The sequence below is a fragment of the Marmota marmota genome, unplaced genomic scaffold, assembly GCF_001458135.2.
Source record: "Marmota marmota marmota unplaced genomic scaffold, marMar, whole genome shotgun sequence".
NCBI lineage: Eukaryota > Metazoa > Chordata > Mammalia > Rodentia > Sciuridae > Marmota > Marmota marmota.
Genome location: NW_025999982.1, coordinates 7,843,486 through 7,862,907, shown reverse-complemented (window position 1 = coordinate 7,862,907; position 19,422 = coordinate 7,843,486). Strand labels below are relative to the sequence as shown.

General features: G+C 43.2%; 1 protein-coding gene and 1 pseudogene across 5 annotated transcripts in view; one reads left to right on the top strand and one right to left on the bottom strand.

Moving 5' to 3' along the window:
* Nucleotides 1-8,349: 8,349 nt before the first annotated feature.
* LOC107143625 lies at nt 8,350-19,295 on the bottom strand (annotated as a pseudogene).
* Mocs1 (molybdenum cofactor synthesis 1) overlaps nt 19,200-19,422 on the top strand; it is a 28,453-nt gene continuing 28,230 nt past the window's right edge. For 2 of the 5 annotated variants that reach the window (XM_015487688.2, XM_015487687.2), the window contains exon 1: nt 19,203-19,416. In XM_015487688.2, coding sequence (XP_015343174.1) covers nt 19,294-19,416 — 123 coding nt within the window. In that variant the 5' untranslated portion in view covers nt 19,203-19,293. Of the gene's footprint in view, nt 19,417-19,422 lie in introns of all 5 variants that reach the window. The other 3 variants (XM_048805242.1, XM_015487692.2, XM_048805243.1) reach the window with 3 other exon arrangements.

Below are 19,422 nucleotides of genomic sequence, written 5' to 3'. Positions count from 1 at the left end.
CATGTTTTCTACCATAGTCTGGACCTCTAACAATTTACTTAACAGTCTTTCGGTTTGTTTTTTACTAGTTTCTAATCTACTATAAAGGTAACGCAACCCAATAAGATAGCATAAAACAAAACCGAAACAGAATGAAACAAAAACCGAACAAAGAATAGTTGTATCAATTTTCTCTTTCTCAGGGCCGAACAACTTCAAACCTTGAGCCAACCATTTTTCCCAGTTTGCCTGAGAAAATTCTAGGGATAGGCAGCTTGAAACAAAAACAAGATAAATCAAAACGAGAACACATTGTTTTTTGAAATGGTCACCCATTTTGTTGCCTTCCCTCAGGGGCGAGCAATTTTACTCACCTCCAAGCTTCAGGCGTTCCCCGTGCGGGCCGCCAGTTGCCGCAGTCTGGCTGGGCACAAAATCACGAGCCACTCAAGCAGGAACAAAGTTTATTTTTTGAAACTGCCACCAATGTCCGGTAGCGCCCGGGAAGATTTTTTCCACCCACGCGGCCTCCTCCCAGACCGCAGAGAGAGCTCCTCCCCCGGAACTCCCTCCTACTGTACTTCCCCAACCAATGGGAACTCTCCAGGAGTCCCGTAGCCGGCCTAGGTGAACAGCAGGAGTCCAATATCCATATGAATGCAAATCTTAACATAATCTCAATGGCTAGCTGGCGTCACCTTTCGACCAAAAATGCCATGCATCATATACTTGGCTCTTAGCATTCTTCCTCTCTAATTTGTCTGTTTTGTCTTTTTTTTCTTAGTACGCTGGCTAGACTTCCCAGTATCATGTTGAATATAAACAGCTATTTCCCTTGTGTGTACGCAAGGTTGATATACTGTATATCTGCCTTAAGAACAAGAGTTCATTCAATAAATAATACAATTAAAAAGTCACAATAGCAAGAGAACATTTTGTCGTACTTTATTTGGTAGAATTTTCCTTTCTCTGTCTTAAGTAGAAAAGAGCTTTTTCATTAATTTTACAATAAAAAATAGAATAACAAGAGAACATTTAGTCATAATTGGTAGCTTTTTTCGTTCTCAGTGACACCTAAAATAATGGCACTTTTTACTTTGGTGAATACAATGAGATCTTATCTTTACCATGGCCACATTGCTTATTTGTAGATAATGATGTGAATACTAGAATTACACCCTGTGGAGGCCCTCACATCAGGCTACATGTGCTTAGGGACTTTAAAGTTTATACCATTACCATTCCATCATTTCATTTAGCTGAAGCAAGGGGTTTTAACTTAAGCCTAAACCAAGTCTACTATTTGGGATACCATAGGTTAAAAATGGTTGACTAGCCAGAGACATGCATTAGGTTCAACCATAATAAATAGGTAATTCTCAAAAGACTTGAGAATTGTTTACAAGCTAGGACATTAGTCTGACAGTTTCATGATGCTTCCAGGAGGCACAAGGCTGGGGCGAGAGAGAAAGGACATTATCACTTACAGCAGGAAGCATGAGTTCAGTGTTTGAGCTCTCCTGATGCCTACCAATTCCATGGGACAGTGCTACCCTGGTCGCAGTAGGAGCTGAGATTACTATAGGTCTTGTGGCACCTTGGAAGCCCCAACCTTTGAAAACCTGAATCCTTAAAGATGTTGCCGAGAAGCCTGCCTAACCACTGCCCCACTGAGAAATTGTCTTTATTATCCAGGAAGGCAAACTGCTCTCCACCTCCCAAGACCATTTGTAGTACAGACATCCATAAAAAAGAGCCTCTACTGCAACAATGAGGCCCACAGAGAATTGCATCCCAGCAGAAATAGCATCAGTGGTCCACTGGGAAACGTAATTCTCAGAGCATCCTGCCTGTTGTATAGTGCATCCCCACTGTGGCCATTTGCCTGTATGTACAACAAGACTGCTGCTTTTTTCCCCCCATGTTTTTTATTGGTACATTATAGTTGCACGTAATGGTGGAATTTATTGACATAATTGTACGTGCTCACGGTATAATATGATTGGCCAATATGACTCCCCAGCACTTCCCCCAACTTCCCTCCTCCCAATCCCTTTTCTCCCATTGATCTCTCTCATTTTCATAAGAATCTGCACCCCCCAGCTTTTTCCTTTTTTTCTCTAACTTCCACACATGAGAGAGAACATAGGAGCCTTGACCTTCTGAGATTCAACAAACCTGCCTTTGTCTAGACCCACAGTGTAACTACGTTTCACAATCTACTTTGCACTCCAGTTTGGCCATGTGATCTGACAATGAAACAGATGACAGTGACTTTGTCCTATCCAGGGAAATCTCCCCACACCACCCTCCATACCTCCTTCCTCTTCCCACCCCTTTCCTACTCTGCCTAATCTGCATTTTTTTTTTTTTGTATTTAGGCAAAAATGATGGACTCACATGAAGATTGAATCTCTGAGTGGCTGCATGGAATAGGCTCTACCCCACCTACCCTCCAACCCCAGTAGACACCAGCCATGATGGGAATGAAAGATAAGCTCCTGTCAGGCTTATGTGTGTTTCTTTATCAATTAGATTAGCTTGTATTTCGTGTCAGACTTAATGGTACCATATGCCAGGCTTAAATGTGTCTCCCTACTACATGGGGTCTAAGCGGAGCACAAGTTTATCTATTCACTTGTTTTTTTTTTAATAGTCCTGTTGTATGTTAACACAACAGACTTGCACTTTATTTTCTATGGATATGGTGTAATTTGTGTCATATTTGAGGGCTCAAGGCACCACCATCCAGTGGTGCAGGTAGTGCAGGCAGCTAAGCTAACTCTGGGAAGCAGTGGCAGGTGGAGAATCTTTCACTTGGCAGAGTAGGTCTTGGTCACTAACATCATTTGAGGATGGGTGTGGGGAAGATGAAACAAGTCAGAGTTCAGCTCAGCCCACAGAAGTGATTAGTCCAGTTAGTGGCCAAAGTTAGGTAACTGGGACGTCAGGAACCCTGGCTAGGAGATCCTCTCCATAACCCTTTCTATATTTTAGTGGGTCAAATCCTTCAGTGCCATTAATTTTTTTTTTAATTTTATGGAAAAAGTTCATTCTCATTTTCTTAAGGTATTAAGTGTCTGCTTAGACGCTCCAAAACAGATTCAGTAGTTTTAACACAGGCCACATGGCTTGCCAAACCTAAGGTATTTACAATGAGGCCTATGTTTCATCTCAACTTAATATTTGTATATGATATGAAAATTTTCTGTTTGAACCTCCATGGGAAGACTGCTGACCCCTGGTACAGAGCCTGTTATCACACTCTTCATACATATGTATATATCTGCTGACTCAGATCATTGGATTCAATTTATCAAGCATGTAAGTGGTTGAGCAAATCATTCAACCTAGGACTTTAGATTCCTTCTGCCTGCTTATTATATCTTGTGCATATATCCTGAGCCTGGAGTAAGAGTCTGGTTTTAAAGAAGTGGTTAGAATATATCTATTTCTTCATCCTCCCAATCCATTCTTTTCTGTCTTAAGAACCAAGGTGGCCTGATACATCTTTGAAAGAAAAGGGTAAAATAGCCCAACCCTTTTTCAGATTCCCTGGCTGAAAGAAAACTGAAGTCTCAGAATTATTAGGTTTCATTTCAAAAGCAAGAGGGTAGATGTCCAGTAGCTGTTGGACTTAAAGAACCCAGCTAGACTGACATCTGGAGAAAATGATTCTCGGGGCATGGAAAATATCAAGGAATAAATATCAGATTTCTGAGGCCGGTGTGGACTTTGAGACATTTGTTGCTATGAAGCCTTTATAACTTGCCACACATGTGGCAATGTCTTCATATATAAAATAGAGCCCAGGACACCCCTGTCTGTCACTGTCCCTCTGAGTTTTATACGGCAGTATTGTACCCTTCTCCTTTCTCAATTGCTTTCTCTTTCTCTTTGCAGCACACCGGGCCTCGCCTGCTGGCTCATGTGTATGCACCCAGGCGTCTCTGCCTCCCCATCAGCTGTCTGAGCTCAACTGAACATTCAGTCTCTGAAGACACTCCACTTTATCTATCAGCTTCCTTCCAAATTCTCCTCTTCTTCCATCCATCACTTCAAACACTCTATTACCCTCGACTTGAATCTTGCCCAGTTCTCCTTACAGAGTGTGTACCTGGAAAACCTCCAACTTTGGATCAATCTAATCGCTCACTTTGCACTCCCACCACTGCCTACTGGGACTGCTGGAGCCGATCATAAAGCAAGGAGGCTTGGAACCACTATAGATGCCTCTCTTGCAAGCTCATCAGAAGGCTCGCTTCACAGTCACACCTTAGCAAATCTTCTGACCTTTGCTACTTGCGTGTTACTCAGATAAGAGTGTAAATATTTGTTGGTGGACTTCTAGCATCCATTCTCCCCTTTCCCAGACTTTCAAGGAAGTACCTTTTCCCCTTTCTCAATGAGACTGTTTGGGCAGGTTTGGGTACTTGGCACCGATGGGCTTAAAGCCAGTCAGGCCATGAGTCAGAGGAGACAAATGCAGGGATTTCTGAGAAACACATGTCCTGTCTTCTGCAGGATCCCTAGGGGACACTCTCCCTCTGGATGTCACAGTGTGAGTATGAAAACTACAGCTGCTGAAACCCATGGATCTGGGGAGGACAAGAGAACCACAGGCAGCCCAGTCTGGATGATCTCCTGCGCCCATGGAGCAATATCTGTCTACACCCAGGTCTGCCTTCAGACTTTCAAGGATATCAGCTAATTGCTTTTCTAAAATCAGTTAGGATTTAGGCAAAGGAAAGCTTAACACAAACTGATAACCCATTCCAAAATTTTATTTCCATCCTTGAATCTTCCTTTTGACTACACCCCCTGCAAATGATTTTGCCTTCCCCTCAAGGTGGAAATGCAAGTCATCTGGCTTACTTTGCTGATGCCTTTAAGTGCTTTGGAATCTGAACCTATCTTCTTCCTTCCTCCTTGTCTTTCCCTCCTCTGTCTTAGAAACTGGGCTTGTTGTGTATTTTTACCTTTGATTTCAGTTGGAGTGCTTATCAAAAACAGCCCATAAGTGCTCTCAACTCTGCCTTCTCATTGTTCTCTCCTCCTCTGCACAATTTCTTGGAGGAAGGGGAATGTCCTTCCACAAAGACTTCAGCTGGTGGGCGTAGGTGAATGACAACCATGGACTCTTCTAGGATTTGTACCTCGTTAAGCAGTTAAATGCAGAAGGAGGAGCTCAAAACAGGCCTGGGTGGAAGAGGTGGATGGACCGGCATTCAGCATCACAGCCACTGAAGTGGGTGGGACCACTCAGTAAGTGTGGAGGTGTGGGGAAATGGAAGAGGGTTATGGTGAAGTTTGGGGGGCCATGGACACTTAAGGGAGAAGTGGAAAGGGCATCTTTGAATGAGACCATGACAGAAATCTCAGCAGTGAGAGGAAAACTAGGGGAAAATTCTGTTCCAGAAGGAAAGAGAAACGTGTTTCCCAGGAGGAAAGGGTTACTCAAGTGCTACCAATAGATCAAGTAAGAGAACAAAATCATTGGACGCGTGATAGTCTTAGGAGTTTCAGAATGACAGTTTCTGTGGCCATGGGTGGGTAGGAGAGTAAATAGGATGTAAGAGAGAGCAAATGCCGACTATATTTTTCTTCCCATTCAACTGTCTTAGTTTGGATTTCTCTAAAAGCAGATCCTAGACAGATACTTGAGTCCTGCTACTTTATTTGGGAGGAGAATGCTACAATGACAGGTGGAATAGATGAGGGAGGTAGGAAAAAAGGCAGCTAGAAGGCACTGACCAGCAAGATGCTTTATAATTTGGATCCTTAATTTTTCTGGACCCCCCTGAGAAACTGAAGCTGTACCATGTAGCCACTAACGGCCATGCCCTGTTGGTGCAGGCTGCCTCTGCAGGCATGCTTTCCACCAGTGCTCATTCCCCTGTGCTTACAGAGCAAGTTCTTGAATGGAAGAAACACTCAGAGTGCAGGGGGCAAGAACCAGCCGAGCTGTGGAGTCATCACCCTCCATGAACTCCAGAGAGCCAGGGGGAGGGTGTTAGCTGGGTGCATGCCACACCAACCCTACCCAGGACCCCTTTCTTCTTTCACTGTCACAAGGCTAAGGTCATGAAAGGGGCCTTTGGAAAGTCTCTTCAAGGAGATATTAGCTAGAGGCTTCAGTGTAATAAAGTAGATGGAAATACAATGTGCCCAAGGAGTAATCCTTGCAGAACAACAGAGAAGGGACTGGTCCAATTGACTTATAGATAAGCTTTTCTTGGCTTCACTTTCTCTTCCTGAAATGGAGGCCAGAATCGGGGGTGAGAGCAGGGAGAGGTGTAGCAGTTACCCCAGAGCTCGCCCTTTGACCCTTGGTTGCATAAGCTGGGGAGGGCCACAGCCAACACCTTGTTAGGCCATACATTTTTTTCTTTCCACAACTGAGCTCTGTATGCTCTGTTAAAACAGAGCCCAATGTCTTGACCTCTTTTCCTGCATGCACCTGTACCGGCATCATTCCTCCACGTTTATTGATCATGAACCATGTGCCAGGGGAAAAATTGTCCTGAAAGTAAACAAGGATCCTTGGGCCCAGACAGGAAATTACTGATTCCAGAACTGTCAGTCAACTTTAAAAAGAAAATCTGAGGTTTATAACATGTTTGGACACATAGTGAAATGATTCATACAGTGAGGCAGGTTAATACATCATTTCAGTTTCTTGAGTATGTGGCAAGATGACAAGAGCAGCTAAAACCAACTTTCTAAATAATTTATTTTTGGAAATACTAGGTATTAAATCCAGGTCCTCACATATACTAGACAAGCTACACCTACCACCCCTAAAATCTACTTATTTTAAAAATGCCTAATGAAATTTTACTACCTTAGTCCTCAAGTTGCAATCAAATCTCTAAACTTGCTCATCCTCCATTCTATGATTTTGTATATGATTTTGTATCCTCTGATCTACATCTTCCCATTTCCTCTTTTCTACCCATGGTATGTATAAGTTCATTCTCCATCTCTGTAGTTGATTTATTTTTCAAATTATTCAACATATAAGTGAGATCATGTGATACTTCTTTTTGAACAAAACTCAGAAAGTTGATGTGCCAGCAGGCAATGATTGCTTCCTTCCTCTCTCCTGACTCCCAAGAGTCAAAGGTACCATTGCCCCCTTTGATTATGAAGAAACTGAGGCATAGAGGGATATACTCACCTGTCAGAGCCACATATCTGGTAAGCGCTGGAGAAAGCATCTGACCCTGAGCATCCTGGCTCTAGAGTTAATGCTCATAATCACTGCCCTATGCTATCTACCCATCCACCTTGGAAGGGTTGCAAGTTCCCTGGCCTACTGAGCCTCTCCAGGAGTGGGGGGCCTTCTGGAAGCACAAATGGTTTTCTTCTGAGGCCTTCCCTTAGCACATCAGTCCTGGTCAGTCTTTGTATTCACATAACCTGTACATGTGTAGAGACCCCCTCCCCTGAGCCAGGCTTGCATTATATTTCTTTTGGTGATAAAGAATGTAATGTGATTGTTAGAGACACTGCCCAGATAGGACACCATCCCCAGACCATGCGGGATAGTACATCCTGGTCCAAGTACTGTTGTCCTGCCCTAAAACCAAGCAGGATGAGGGTCAGCCCCAGACATCTTCCACAGTCATGGCATCGAGTCCCTAGGACTTGCAACAACATGCCTGTATGGTTCCAGGAAGGATTTAAGATGCGTAGCATCAATTACCCATATTGAGAAAGTTGAGTTCATAATTTTTCTATAAAACCATTCCTTAATAGACAAATGGTTTTTAAATGATACTATTTCTGCATAAGTGTCAATTAAATTACTTCTTAGAAGTAGTATTTAAATTCAACTTATAGACACAGATAGGTTCAACTACTATCACTTCTTAATTGATCTTGGCTTTTGTGCCAGTCCTGTGAGGACCCAGAGGACACTCAAATTGGGGAGAGATTAATAAAGTGAGATAAAAGTGATAACTGGGTGTAGGGAGCCCCCAAGGGAAAGCATGACCTCCTGGAGGTAGTAATTGCACATCAATGTCTGTCTGGGACATGAGGTGTACATTCCTAGGCTGAAGGAGCAAGGGGAGGGGATCCTATACTGCATCCAGGAGGAGACAGGGCCATGTGGGGAGGACCTTCCCCCCCCCCTTAATTAACAAACCTCCTCCCACTTCATTAACAAACCTCCTCCCCCTTCATTAGTAAATCTTCCCCTCCTTTCATTAACCTTCTGTTTTTTTAAATTGTTAGAGATAAATAAAAAGGCAAAGTCCCACATACCATGCCCTGAAGGGCACAGACGAGTGGATGATCATTGACTATTTATAGGACCTGCAGCAAAAGGCTATCCACCAGGTCTCAGCTGTTCCAGGCCACGTGGAGGCTGTCCCCTCACAAACGGTGGCTTCTCTCAGATCAGTGGCAAAGGGCGATGGTTTCCATGTTAAGGAAGCCAAGGTGCATCTTGGTCTGGAGGTCGAGTCCCTGCCAGATTTTCAGGAAGTTCTCAAAAGTGATCCCCTCGTGCACCTGATAGGGTTCCATCTGCCCCATACCACCTTCCTTTGTGGCCCCATGTGCCATGGAGCGCGCTGACACTTCTCAATATGGGACATTGCAGAGAGAAGCTCCTCAAACACTTCACATTTCACTATTCTTCCAGCATGATGCGGCTGTCACTATGGAGTCCTACAAGCGGAACAGAAATCTCAGCTTCCCTGAGACGGCTCCACCTGATCCTTGCTCAGGGTGGTGGTCAATAGGCTGAAATTAGGATGCGAAGGTCAGGAAGTCCTCAAAATGGCTCTAATCAGCCAGGCCTCTGGGCCCCTCACACTGGTTCTTATTAAAGAAGGCGGGGCTGATTTTGAATGGGCTCTGGCTAAGCTCCAGGTTCTCCTTGTAAATGGTGGGCTGGTCTCCCCTCAGGTGCTTAAACTTCCAGGGGAGCAGCTCCATTTGCTCTGATGAGAAGCTGGTCTTGGCCTTGAGCTTCTGCAGCTCCTTGGGCACAGAATGGGCAGTACTGGTGGTGCACGGCCAGCCAGGGTGTGCTGCCCTTGCAATCCCTGCTGGCCAGAGATGTATGGCGGCTGCAGAGGCTTGAGGTCTGAGGTAGGTTGCGTTGTGGGGACAGCTCTGAGTCTCAGGCCCAGGAGAACCATCTTGAGGGAAGCAATGACATTGAGAGACGCAGCCACCCAAAGAAAGAGCCGTAAGCCTGATGCCCCCACATCTCTTCTCCTCCCTCTGGTCTCTTGCCAGGTCTCCCCATGGCACCAACTCAGAAGCCATAGGATGAAGTTCATCCCTGCAGGGCCGCCTTCTGAGCCCAGAGAAACATGGAGAAGATGGAGTCTTCTGGAAGCACACCCTGTGGCCAAAGCAACTGTGAGTTCTTAGCATCAAGGAGTTTCACGGTGCAGGGTCTGCCCCCATCACCCGTCTTCAGAGGAAGAACAAATCTTCCAGATCAAGACCAAAGAAAAACAGCCTTGATCTTTGATCTTTCCTGGGGAGAAAACTAGAAGTAGAAAAAGAAAGTGTGCAACTTTCTTGCTGATGAAACAAGTTTATCTTAACTCAGTTTTGTATTACTGAGACTGTAGTCCTTTGGATGTAATTCCAGAATCCAAACAACTTGTAAAAACTGAAAGCATTTCTGTACTTCAATGTCAGCGTGGCATGACCTTCTGCTGTGAACTATGTGTAAACATTATCTGTGGGGAGTCGCTCTGAATGACCCTCGCCTTCCAGTCCTGAAGCAAGAGGCTCTGACCAATCACTACATTTCGTGGTGACTTGGGCATTGTTCCAGCCTGGGAAGCAGAAGGTATGTCTGACCCCTTGCCTTATTTGAGTGGCTTCTCCTCCATAAAAGGGTTCAGCCAATGCTCGCTCTCTCTTTCCATGAACCCCTAAGATCAGAGGAGCCATCACAGGACCCAAAGAAAAAGGTATCTCTGTCTCTGTGTGATTATTTTGTGCAGCCCAATTCACCTGGAGTGACCCTGAGTGTTTTAGTTGTGAGAAATGTGACAATTATCTATATCACTTGGTGTGAATGTTTTCTTCCAGAAAATTTAATTGACTACTTGAGGCTTTTCCAGTCTCTGTGATAGGTGCTGTGTCCATCCACTTTCACAGATGCATTCAATATGTACAATATTCAGTATGATTTTTCAAAACTCTGAAATACTTCTAAATTCCAAAAATTTACCTCAGCCCCTCAGCCTTCATATAAGAAATTTTGAACTCCTGATCTCATTCACTTCAACTCCATAATATTCTTTTTTAATAAATCAGATTATATTTTACATTTAGATTAATAGAATTTATTTACCTAAAACTTGGCTTTGGCGTTGATAAAACAAAGTTCTTTATAACTCAACCTTAGTTTTTTTAGGTATTCCTCTGCCCCTCTTAACTATGATGTGACATTGTGGAAGTCAACAGCATATTGTGCAGAACAGCAGGAAAGATGGGAGAGTCAAAGGGACACTGGAAGAGACTTTATAAAGGGACTATGTGCAGGAATGCAATTAGGGACAAGGACACCTGCAGAGCATAGTGCCTCAAGCTGGATTCTGGAGCTGGACTTTCAGATTCCAATCTCAAGCCTTGCCACTTCTAGCTATGTACCCTTAGACCAGTTTTTTTTTTTTCTTTTTTGATCCTGGGGATTGAACTCGGGGGTACTCAACCACTGAGCCACATCCCCAACCCTATTTTGTGTGTTACTTAGACACAGGGTCTCACTGAGTTGCTTAGCACCTCGCCATTGCTGAGGCTGGCTTTGAACTAGCAATTCTCCTGCCTCAGCCCCCTGAGCTGCTGGGATTACAGGAGTGCACCACGGCGCCTGGCTCTAGACAGTTTCCTTAACTTTGTTTCATCTTGGATTTTAATACAGCAAGTTTGGTTGTGTTTTTAAAACTTTTGTTTTGTTTTGGGCAATTGCCACATTATGAAATAGGTAAAAAAACAGGCAGCTTTCCCTTTGGCATATGAGGAAAGCAGAGAACTTAACTGACCCAAGATTAGGCAATAAATTTGTAGCAAGTGAGGACTGGCAGTCAGATCACCCCACTGCCAAGGCTGAGCTTTTCCTGATTCATTATTTGCCTACCCACAAAGGCTTGCCCCTCCCCAGCTGCTCCAGGAGGACAAGCCGCAGGTTCTGGCCAGTTCAGTTCTACAAGCAGGAAGACCTTCTGGGATATTCCCCACTCACTTAAAGCTGATTGGAGTAATTATCAATCAATCACATGACCCAGACAGTATAACCGGATCTTGCTTGCGGAGGAGGTCCTAGTCCAGCCCCGACTTAAGGGAAGGGAACAAAGCCCTATCTTTTCATTGAAGACCTACCATACACCAGGAGGAGATCAGCAAGACAAACAGTTTCATAATAGGGTTACAGGACCGCTGAGAAAGATCTAGAAGATCTGTCTTGTGGGGCCCTATTGGGACCCATCCTCCTTGGCATTCCCTGAACCTTCTAAGTCTTCCCCCCTCATTTCCACACCTACCTATCCTACTTCCTATTAATGTTCTCAGCAGCTACCTATTTTAGGCACATAATTAAACTAATTAGAGCTGAGGTATTCATGGTTTGTAATGAACCCGTGGATCCCTTATAGGAATCACCTAATTATAATAAAAACTGTTTGATGAACCCCAAGGGACTAATCTCTTCAAGTTCTTTCATATGGGAAAAGATGGTTTCAGTGACTATGGTAAAGGACCCCTTGCCCCCTAAACAGTATCATAACACATAAGCAAGTGCTCTGTTGTTTTTATGATTGACTTCACAACAAATCTGAAGACCAGTTTTTGATTTCTAATCAGAATCCTAAATGGGGTGGGGGGCAGGGAGACATTATATGCAAGAAGGTGGAAGTGAAACACAGGGCTAATTCCCCAGCAGGGGGCTCATGTTGAACCTGGTCAGCCATGAAAGAACCCCTGAAGCCATCATCCCCATGTTATCTCCTTAGCAAAGCTGGAAGCCACTCCAAGATTCTAGGGAATGGAGGAGAGACATGTATTTGTTCCACTTTATTTTAATAGTTTGAAGGGACGAGTGGACACACAGCAGTTATGAAAAACTATTAAGCCAGATGCAGTGAGATATGCCTATGATCCCAGCTACTCAGAGGCTGAGGCAGGAGAGTCACAAGTTTGAGGCCAGCCTGGGCAATTTAGCGAGTCTATCTCAAAATTAAAGGGTTGGGGAGGCAGCTCAGTGGTAGAGCATGCCTGAGTTTAGTTCCACAAAACAAAATCCCATTGTTAGGATACTTCTGGGTCTCCAAAAGACATAGGAATATGTATTAAGGCAACAATTATCAAACTTTTTGTCTCAAATTTTTTAGTTTAAAATCTAATTGAAAAATAAAAATTATATTTGTAATATTCAATATTTTTTTAAATATATATGCATTGTGGAATGGCTATAATGCATATTGCATTTTGCATTATCTCATTTTTTTTTGTAGTAACAACCCTTAAAATCTACTCTTGGGAATTTTCAAGAATACACAATTACTATAGCAACCACATCATACAATAGGTATCTTGAAACATTTAATATTAATTGGCTATATTACAGCTATATTACAAATTAAAGCTGAGAAGTCTTTAAAATACTTATTTAAAATGCCAATAATACCGATTACACATTAACAGAATGCTTTTATTAAAATAGCTATTTTCTAAAACAAACTAGGAATGGCATTTACTTAATTTTTGCAGATGTCTTTAATGTGCGGTTTAGCAGAAGGCAGCTGGATTCTCATCTCTGCTTCTGCATGCAGCCTCATCTAGAATCGCCCCATTTTGTAGCCCCTGGAAAATTCCCCTGTGTAGTCATAAGAGCAGGAAAGTGGAAATGGCAAACAATAGCTTTCTGTTATTAGGAAAATCGTTTTGACCTTGGAAATCCAGCTTGAGAACAGCTGAATTAGAGATTTTCAGAAATGTTCTTAATTTTACTGACAGACTCAAAACAAGAGAATGCTGAGCCCTGCATGTCATGGTGCTAGGACTATGATTGACAGGGACCCAGGCTGCCATGACTGTTCCAGCCTGCAATGGGAGTAACAGGATCGAGAAAACCCAAGCCTTGTCCAGGAGAATGGGAACCTGAATGATACATTAGAGTGTGAGGGAAAATTTGCTCCTGTGGCAAGTTCATCTTACTGCTCACAAATATCTGCTTCCTCTATTGATAAGACTAAACTTCTTTTCCCTTTGAAATTAGATGTGGCCACGTGACATACTTCAAACAGTAATATGTGGCAAATTCAGGAAGAAGCTCTAAAGCCATTTGTTCTGTGCCACTCTTTTCCCCTCTTGGTAACCATCCATGTTGTATGCAGATATTAACTGCCCCATCAGCCTGGGACCCTGAGAGATGACAACACTGATGGGAAACAAAGTCCCCAGCTAGCCCTTGCTGGACACGTACACAAGTGAGAGAATCACCCTAACACCTCAACAGCCGAAATCTACAAGTGTTAACAGTACAATTTGGACCCTCCTGACTGATACAGCCACCTCACTGGAGTGGCAATCCAAGAATATGGAAACCATAGTTTAATGCACACTTACTGGGAACATACAGTTCATTAAACACCACACCAGGTGCTCTGATTGCAGATGATTTAGATTTGGCACCAGCCCTCAAAGGCTTATAATGCAGAAAGTATGAATTATATCACTCTGTTGTAATGGCCACTATTAGCAATGGACATAAGGGAAAATTTTTGACTTGGGGAACCAGCAAGAACAGATGGCAGCCAGGCACAGTGGTGTGTGCTTGTAATCCCAGCTATGTGGGAGGCTGAGACCGAGGATCATGGGTTGCAGGACAGTCTAAGCAAGTTGGCAAGATACTATCTCAGCAGAATTTTTAAGGGAAATCTGACTGACAAATGATCAGAAATCCCATCCTAGATCTTTTTGGAGAGTTAGGAGATTTACACATGTGGGGAGAGAATGGATGGGGTATAAGGAGCAAATATCTCCTAATCAGTGAGAGAACAGATTACTAGAGGTGAGTTGTGAGGTGGAAGTTAGATCCTATTTTTCTGATCTAGACTCAGATGTCTTGTAGCACACTTTCGTCTTGCTGTGTTGATTATAAGCAAGTTACAAACCGATGCCAGGGGAGGATTAATTTGTCATCTTTTTGGAGGAAATCAGGTTCTAGAACAGCAGTGAACAATAGAGAGTATTCACATGCGACTGTTGACACACAAATTAATTTGAATTTAAAATTCAATTCCTCGGTTACAGTAGTCACATTTTGAGTACTCAACAGCCACAGGAAGACTTGGAATATTTCCACCCTTGCAGGTTCTGTTGGGTAACAAAGCTCTAGAAAAACTTGTGAGAAAGGAGTTACTATTGCCATCATTTTGCAAAAGAGCAATCAGCCATAGGACTTAAACTCGGTTGTACTTGGGAAGATAGAGGACAATGCTGCAGTGATTCCCATAATGTCTACAAGGCTTGTCAATAACTGCTACTATTGTGAAGAGGAGAGCTCTTGAACAAAAGAGGGCATAGAGAGGGCTCCAGGGGCAGAATAGAGGGGCAACAGGAAGAAATTACAGAGGGTGATTTCTGGACCAGGATGCCCCATATCTGGGAGGCACAGTCTTGGGCCTCTTTGAACCCGTGGGGAAAAAAAGGTATATATACAATACTATGCATCCAATTTCAGGGGTCTCTAGATTCCCCGCCCCCCACCACATATCCAAGGACTCTTCAGATCAAAGTCCTTTTCTGGTCTGTGAGCTCTTAATGCCTGGAGATGTGGAAATAAATCTCTATCACAACACTTAATCACGAATCCATATTGGGAAGTGAAGGATGGAAGACAGGTGGGGAGGGAACAGGTGGTAGAACAATGAGAGAAATATTTATCAATTGGCCAGAGACCAGACTACTAGAGTTTATAGTGTGTTAAATCTTTGAAATGGGTCCCTAAAGGCAATCTTATGCCTTCACATGGTAACTTAAAGGATCAATCCTAAAGATAATCACCATATGTTGACAACAAGAGATATATTTTTGCTCAATACAAATAAGAATTTTAGGAAAGCATTTAAGATGGGAATATCAGGAAGCCAGTGAGTCTACCTGCATTAGAGGTGTCTACATTTGCAATATTATAGAGATTTCATCTTACAAACTAACCTGAGTAAGCTTTAAAGGTCTTGTTCAACACCAGAGTTCCAAGTGTCTATAACAGGTGAGTTCGTGGAGAAATTTCCAAAGTGGTTATGCAAATTTGCAGTCCCACCCGACAATGTATGAGTGTACTTACCCACCCCCATCCTTGCTAGCATTTATTATGTGTGTTCTTGATGATTGCCATTCTAACTGGAGTAAGATGAAATCTCAATGTAGTCTTGATTTGCATTTCCCTGATTGCTGGGAATTTTGGACCTTTTTTCCTATTTTTATTGGCCACTTACATTTCTTTCCGGAAATGTCTGTTTAATTCACTTTTCAGCTATCTCACTCCTCAATACTTATCCAAGAGAACTAAAATTGGCACACTATAGTGATACATGCATGTCAATGTTTGTAGCAGCATAATTCATGGTAGCCAAGTTACAAAACCCGCCCAGGTACTTGCCAACAGATTGAATGAATAAAGAAAATGTGACAGATATGCACAATGGAGTTTTATTCATAAAGAATGAAATTACATCAATTGCTGGTAAATGGAAGGAACTGGAAAACATCTTGCTAAGTGAAATAAACCAGACTCAAAGTCAAGGGTCAAATATTTTCTCTCGTATGCAGAAACTACAGATAAATAAGGAATTAAAAATGTATGTGGGGGATCCACAAAAATGGGAGAACAGTGGAGTAGAGAAAGGAGACTTTGGGGGGAAGAGAGATGGGAAAGGGGAGGAACTACAGAATGAAATTAACCAAATTGTGCTCATGTGCTTGTATATTGAATACATCAGAACAAATTCTACTTTTATGTATATAATGCACCCATTGAAAAATGAAGACCAGTGAAGTAAAAGAACAGGGAGGGAATAAAGGAGGGAAAGGGAGAGAACTAGGGAGTGAAAATGTAGCAAAAAATATTACATGTATGTATAAATGTGTCAAAGTGAATTCCACCAATATGTATAATTATAATGCACTGACAAAAACATTTTAAAGAGTTTATCCCTTCCCTTGGGCCTACTGCAATTTGGATGAAGAGGTTGGAATCTAGAAAAGTTTCCTGCAGCTGGCAGCAGTTTATGGGCTCAAAAATGGGGGATGCCTTTGGAAGGCATAAGATTGCCTTGGAAGACCCATTTAAAAGATTTAACACACCATAATTACCTTTAGTGGTCTGTCTAGTCCCTGGCCAGCGGGGATACTTCTCTCATTACCCTATCCTCAGTTCCCTGCTCCCAACTGTCTTCCATCCCTCAACCCCCAAAAAGGTTCATGATAAAAGCACTTACCTAAGTGAACCCTAAGTAAAATGATACATTTCCCTTAGCCTCCCTCTTATAAAGACACTTAAAACAAGAGGCCATGTGATGGAAGCAATCACAGAAGATGCTACACTATTTGAAGGAGGGAGAGGTACATGAACCAGGGAATGTGACTCCAGATACAGGAAAAGGCAACTGAAACACTCTAATGGAACCCCTGGAAGTAGTGTGTCCTGTCAGCATATCTTGTTTTTTGTTCTGTTAAGACTTCAAACTTCTAGCCTCCAGAACCATAAGAGAATATACTGTTTTAAACTATTTGTGGTAGTTTGTTATAGCAGCCATAGGAAACTAATAGACCTGATTAAAAACCAACACAGATGTTCTGCTTCCTTCAAATTCTAGGGATTTGCTGCTGTATCAAGTTCATTTTGTTATATGAAAATGAGGTCCTTCTTGCCTGAGGTTGAGAACACTCCTGAGGGTTCTTCAGGCCTCATGCATTTTAAATATGGTAGCTGTCCTCACTCCCAACTCAGTTCTGCTGAAAAATTCAGACACATTTAAGTGGGCAGAGTTTGATCAGTCCTCCGTGGGTCCTCGGGCCCCTTGAAAACAGACTGTGAGACCTATCCCACCAGTTTCAAACAGATTGGACATAACTACTACTACCATGTGTTGTCTGAACTTTGTGTATTGCTATGAGAAACACAGCCTGAATCTAAAACTAAAATCATCCCAACCTTTCTGATAGCCTCTCTGCATTTGTAAAAGTCAGTCTGCATTTGTAAAAGTCAGTTATAGTCAATTATTCTTTCCTCCCTGACTAATCTCTCAATTCTTCGAGACAGGCATCATGCCATTTCCTAATATACACTGGCAGCAAGTCTGTTCTGATAGTTTGATTCTGCAATTCCGTGGCAATTATGTTTTGGATATAAGGGACAGACTGATTTGAGCATAATGCTGCTTAGTATTTAAATTCATTATTAAGTATGCATTATCATCCAAAATCTCAAAAGACTTTTTTTTTTTCAGAGACTTTCTGAAACCACCACTATTTCCTTTGACACATACTGAATCTTAAGTGTATACTTGTTGGAGTTGGATTATTCTCAATTTGGAATCCAGTTCTGACACCTATCGGGTATGTGCCTTTATGAAAGTTGCCAAGCCTCCCTAAGCCTGTTTCCTCACTTGCAAAATGAACACACCATTGATGCCAGCATTGTTGTCTTCAATGATGTTTACTGTAGTGCCTGGTGTGTAGGAAGCATTCCAAAAGCCATTTCCACGCCTCCTTTGACTTCTTCTATTAACACCTTTTCTGAAACAAGAGGGAAGGATTGTTAGAGTCCTTTGTGGGCACAATCAGAGAAGGGTATCTTGAAAGAGGGAACTGACTGTCCTACAACCAGAGTCTGGGCTAGGGCAGAGAGGATGTTATGATATGAAAAGGTGTCTCCTAAGAAGGGTCAGAAGAATTTTGGGAGAGAAGGGTAAATTTGACTCTGGAGCAGCGGGGTTCTTGACACACATAACAGAAAATAATTTTAGCACTATCCAAAGGTAGGTTTATTTAGGAAAGTAGACACAAATTCAAGGGAGAGGGAGAGAGATCTGAAAAGAGATGATTTGGGTGGTAAAGCAAGAAATAGACATTTAAGGGAGAATAGGGCTATCCTGAATGTCAGAGATGCCTTCGATGGGGGAGGGGTTTCCTAGTTCTTCTTTTAAAGGAAACTGGGTGAGGAGTGGGTATGGAAAGGTTATATAGGAATGGTATCAGTCTGGTCATTTCAAGATAGTGTCTGGTGGTCTGGTCAACCTCAGAATTCTTAGGTTGATATGGTATTTGTTACATGATCAATAGCACCAGAAAGTTCCCTCAATTATAGGTTCAACCAGACGTGGTACCTTGCAAGGCAAGGTGTCCAATGCCTGTAATCCCAGCGGCTCAAGAGGCTGAGACAGGAGGATTACAAGTTCAAAGCCACCCTCAGCAAAACCGAGGTGCTAAGCAACTCGGTGAAACCCTGTCTCTAAATAAAAATAAAATAGAGCTGGGGATGTGACTCAATGGTTGAGTGCCCCTGAGTTCAAACCCCTATACCCAAAAAAAGAAAAGAAAAAAAAAAGATGTGGTACCTCTTTGCTTAATCTAATTGCTGGGGGACGAATTAACAATGCAGTGGTAGATTTATAAATTTCCCAGGAATTTGTGGGAATAACAGGCCTGGAAGAGAGACTGGCTTAGGGCAAGACAGGCCTGAATAAATATGCAGAACTCGTGGATTAAAATCCTATTTTCTTTCCCGAATGTCTACCTATTTCTTCTTTTATCCTCCTTCAAAGTGAGTGAGGCGAGTCCTCCAGCTGTAAGATCGGTCTCATTTTTGTGTAAAATTCAATATTTCATGGTTGGTGGGTTTTGTTTGTTTGTTTTTGCATTAACTTTGAATTTTCGCAATACAGCACTGAAATTTGACCTTAGTAATTGAGTTTTACTGGCACTCCCTTAAATCCTGCACCCAAGGCAGTGCCCTTTACTCCTGGCCCTCTTCCTACCCTGACTATAGCGCTTTCCACCTGTCACAGCACGTTCTAAATTCAGGACCAGAGAAGGCTGGACAAAAAGAGCTTTGCTGTTACCCTGGAGTTGACGCTTCTGCCGGAGAAAGCGCACCCTGCCCCGGCAAGGGGCGGGGCAAGAGGACTACAGCTCCCAGAAGGCCGCGCGGCGCCCTCGCCGATTGGCTGCGCGGGCGCCGCCCTCTCCCGGACGACCCAGGCAGCGGAGGCCGGGGCTAGAGCGCTCCGTGGCCGGACACCGCCGAGGCGCTCCCCGCGGGCAGGCTTCATGGCGGCGAGGCCCGTGTCCCGGATGCTGGAGCGGCTCGTGCGGTCCAGTGTCCGGGGCTGCAGCTCCGGGGCTCCTGTGACGCAGCCCCACCCCGGGGAGCCCTCCCAACCCGCCACAGAGGTGAGC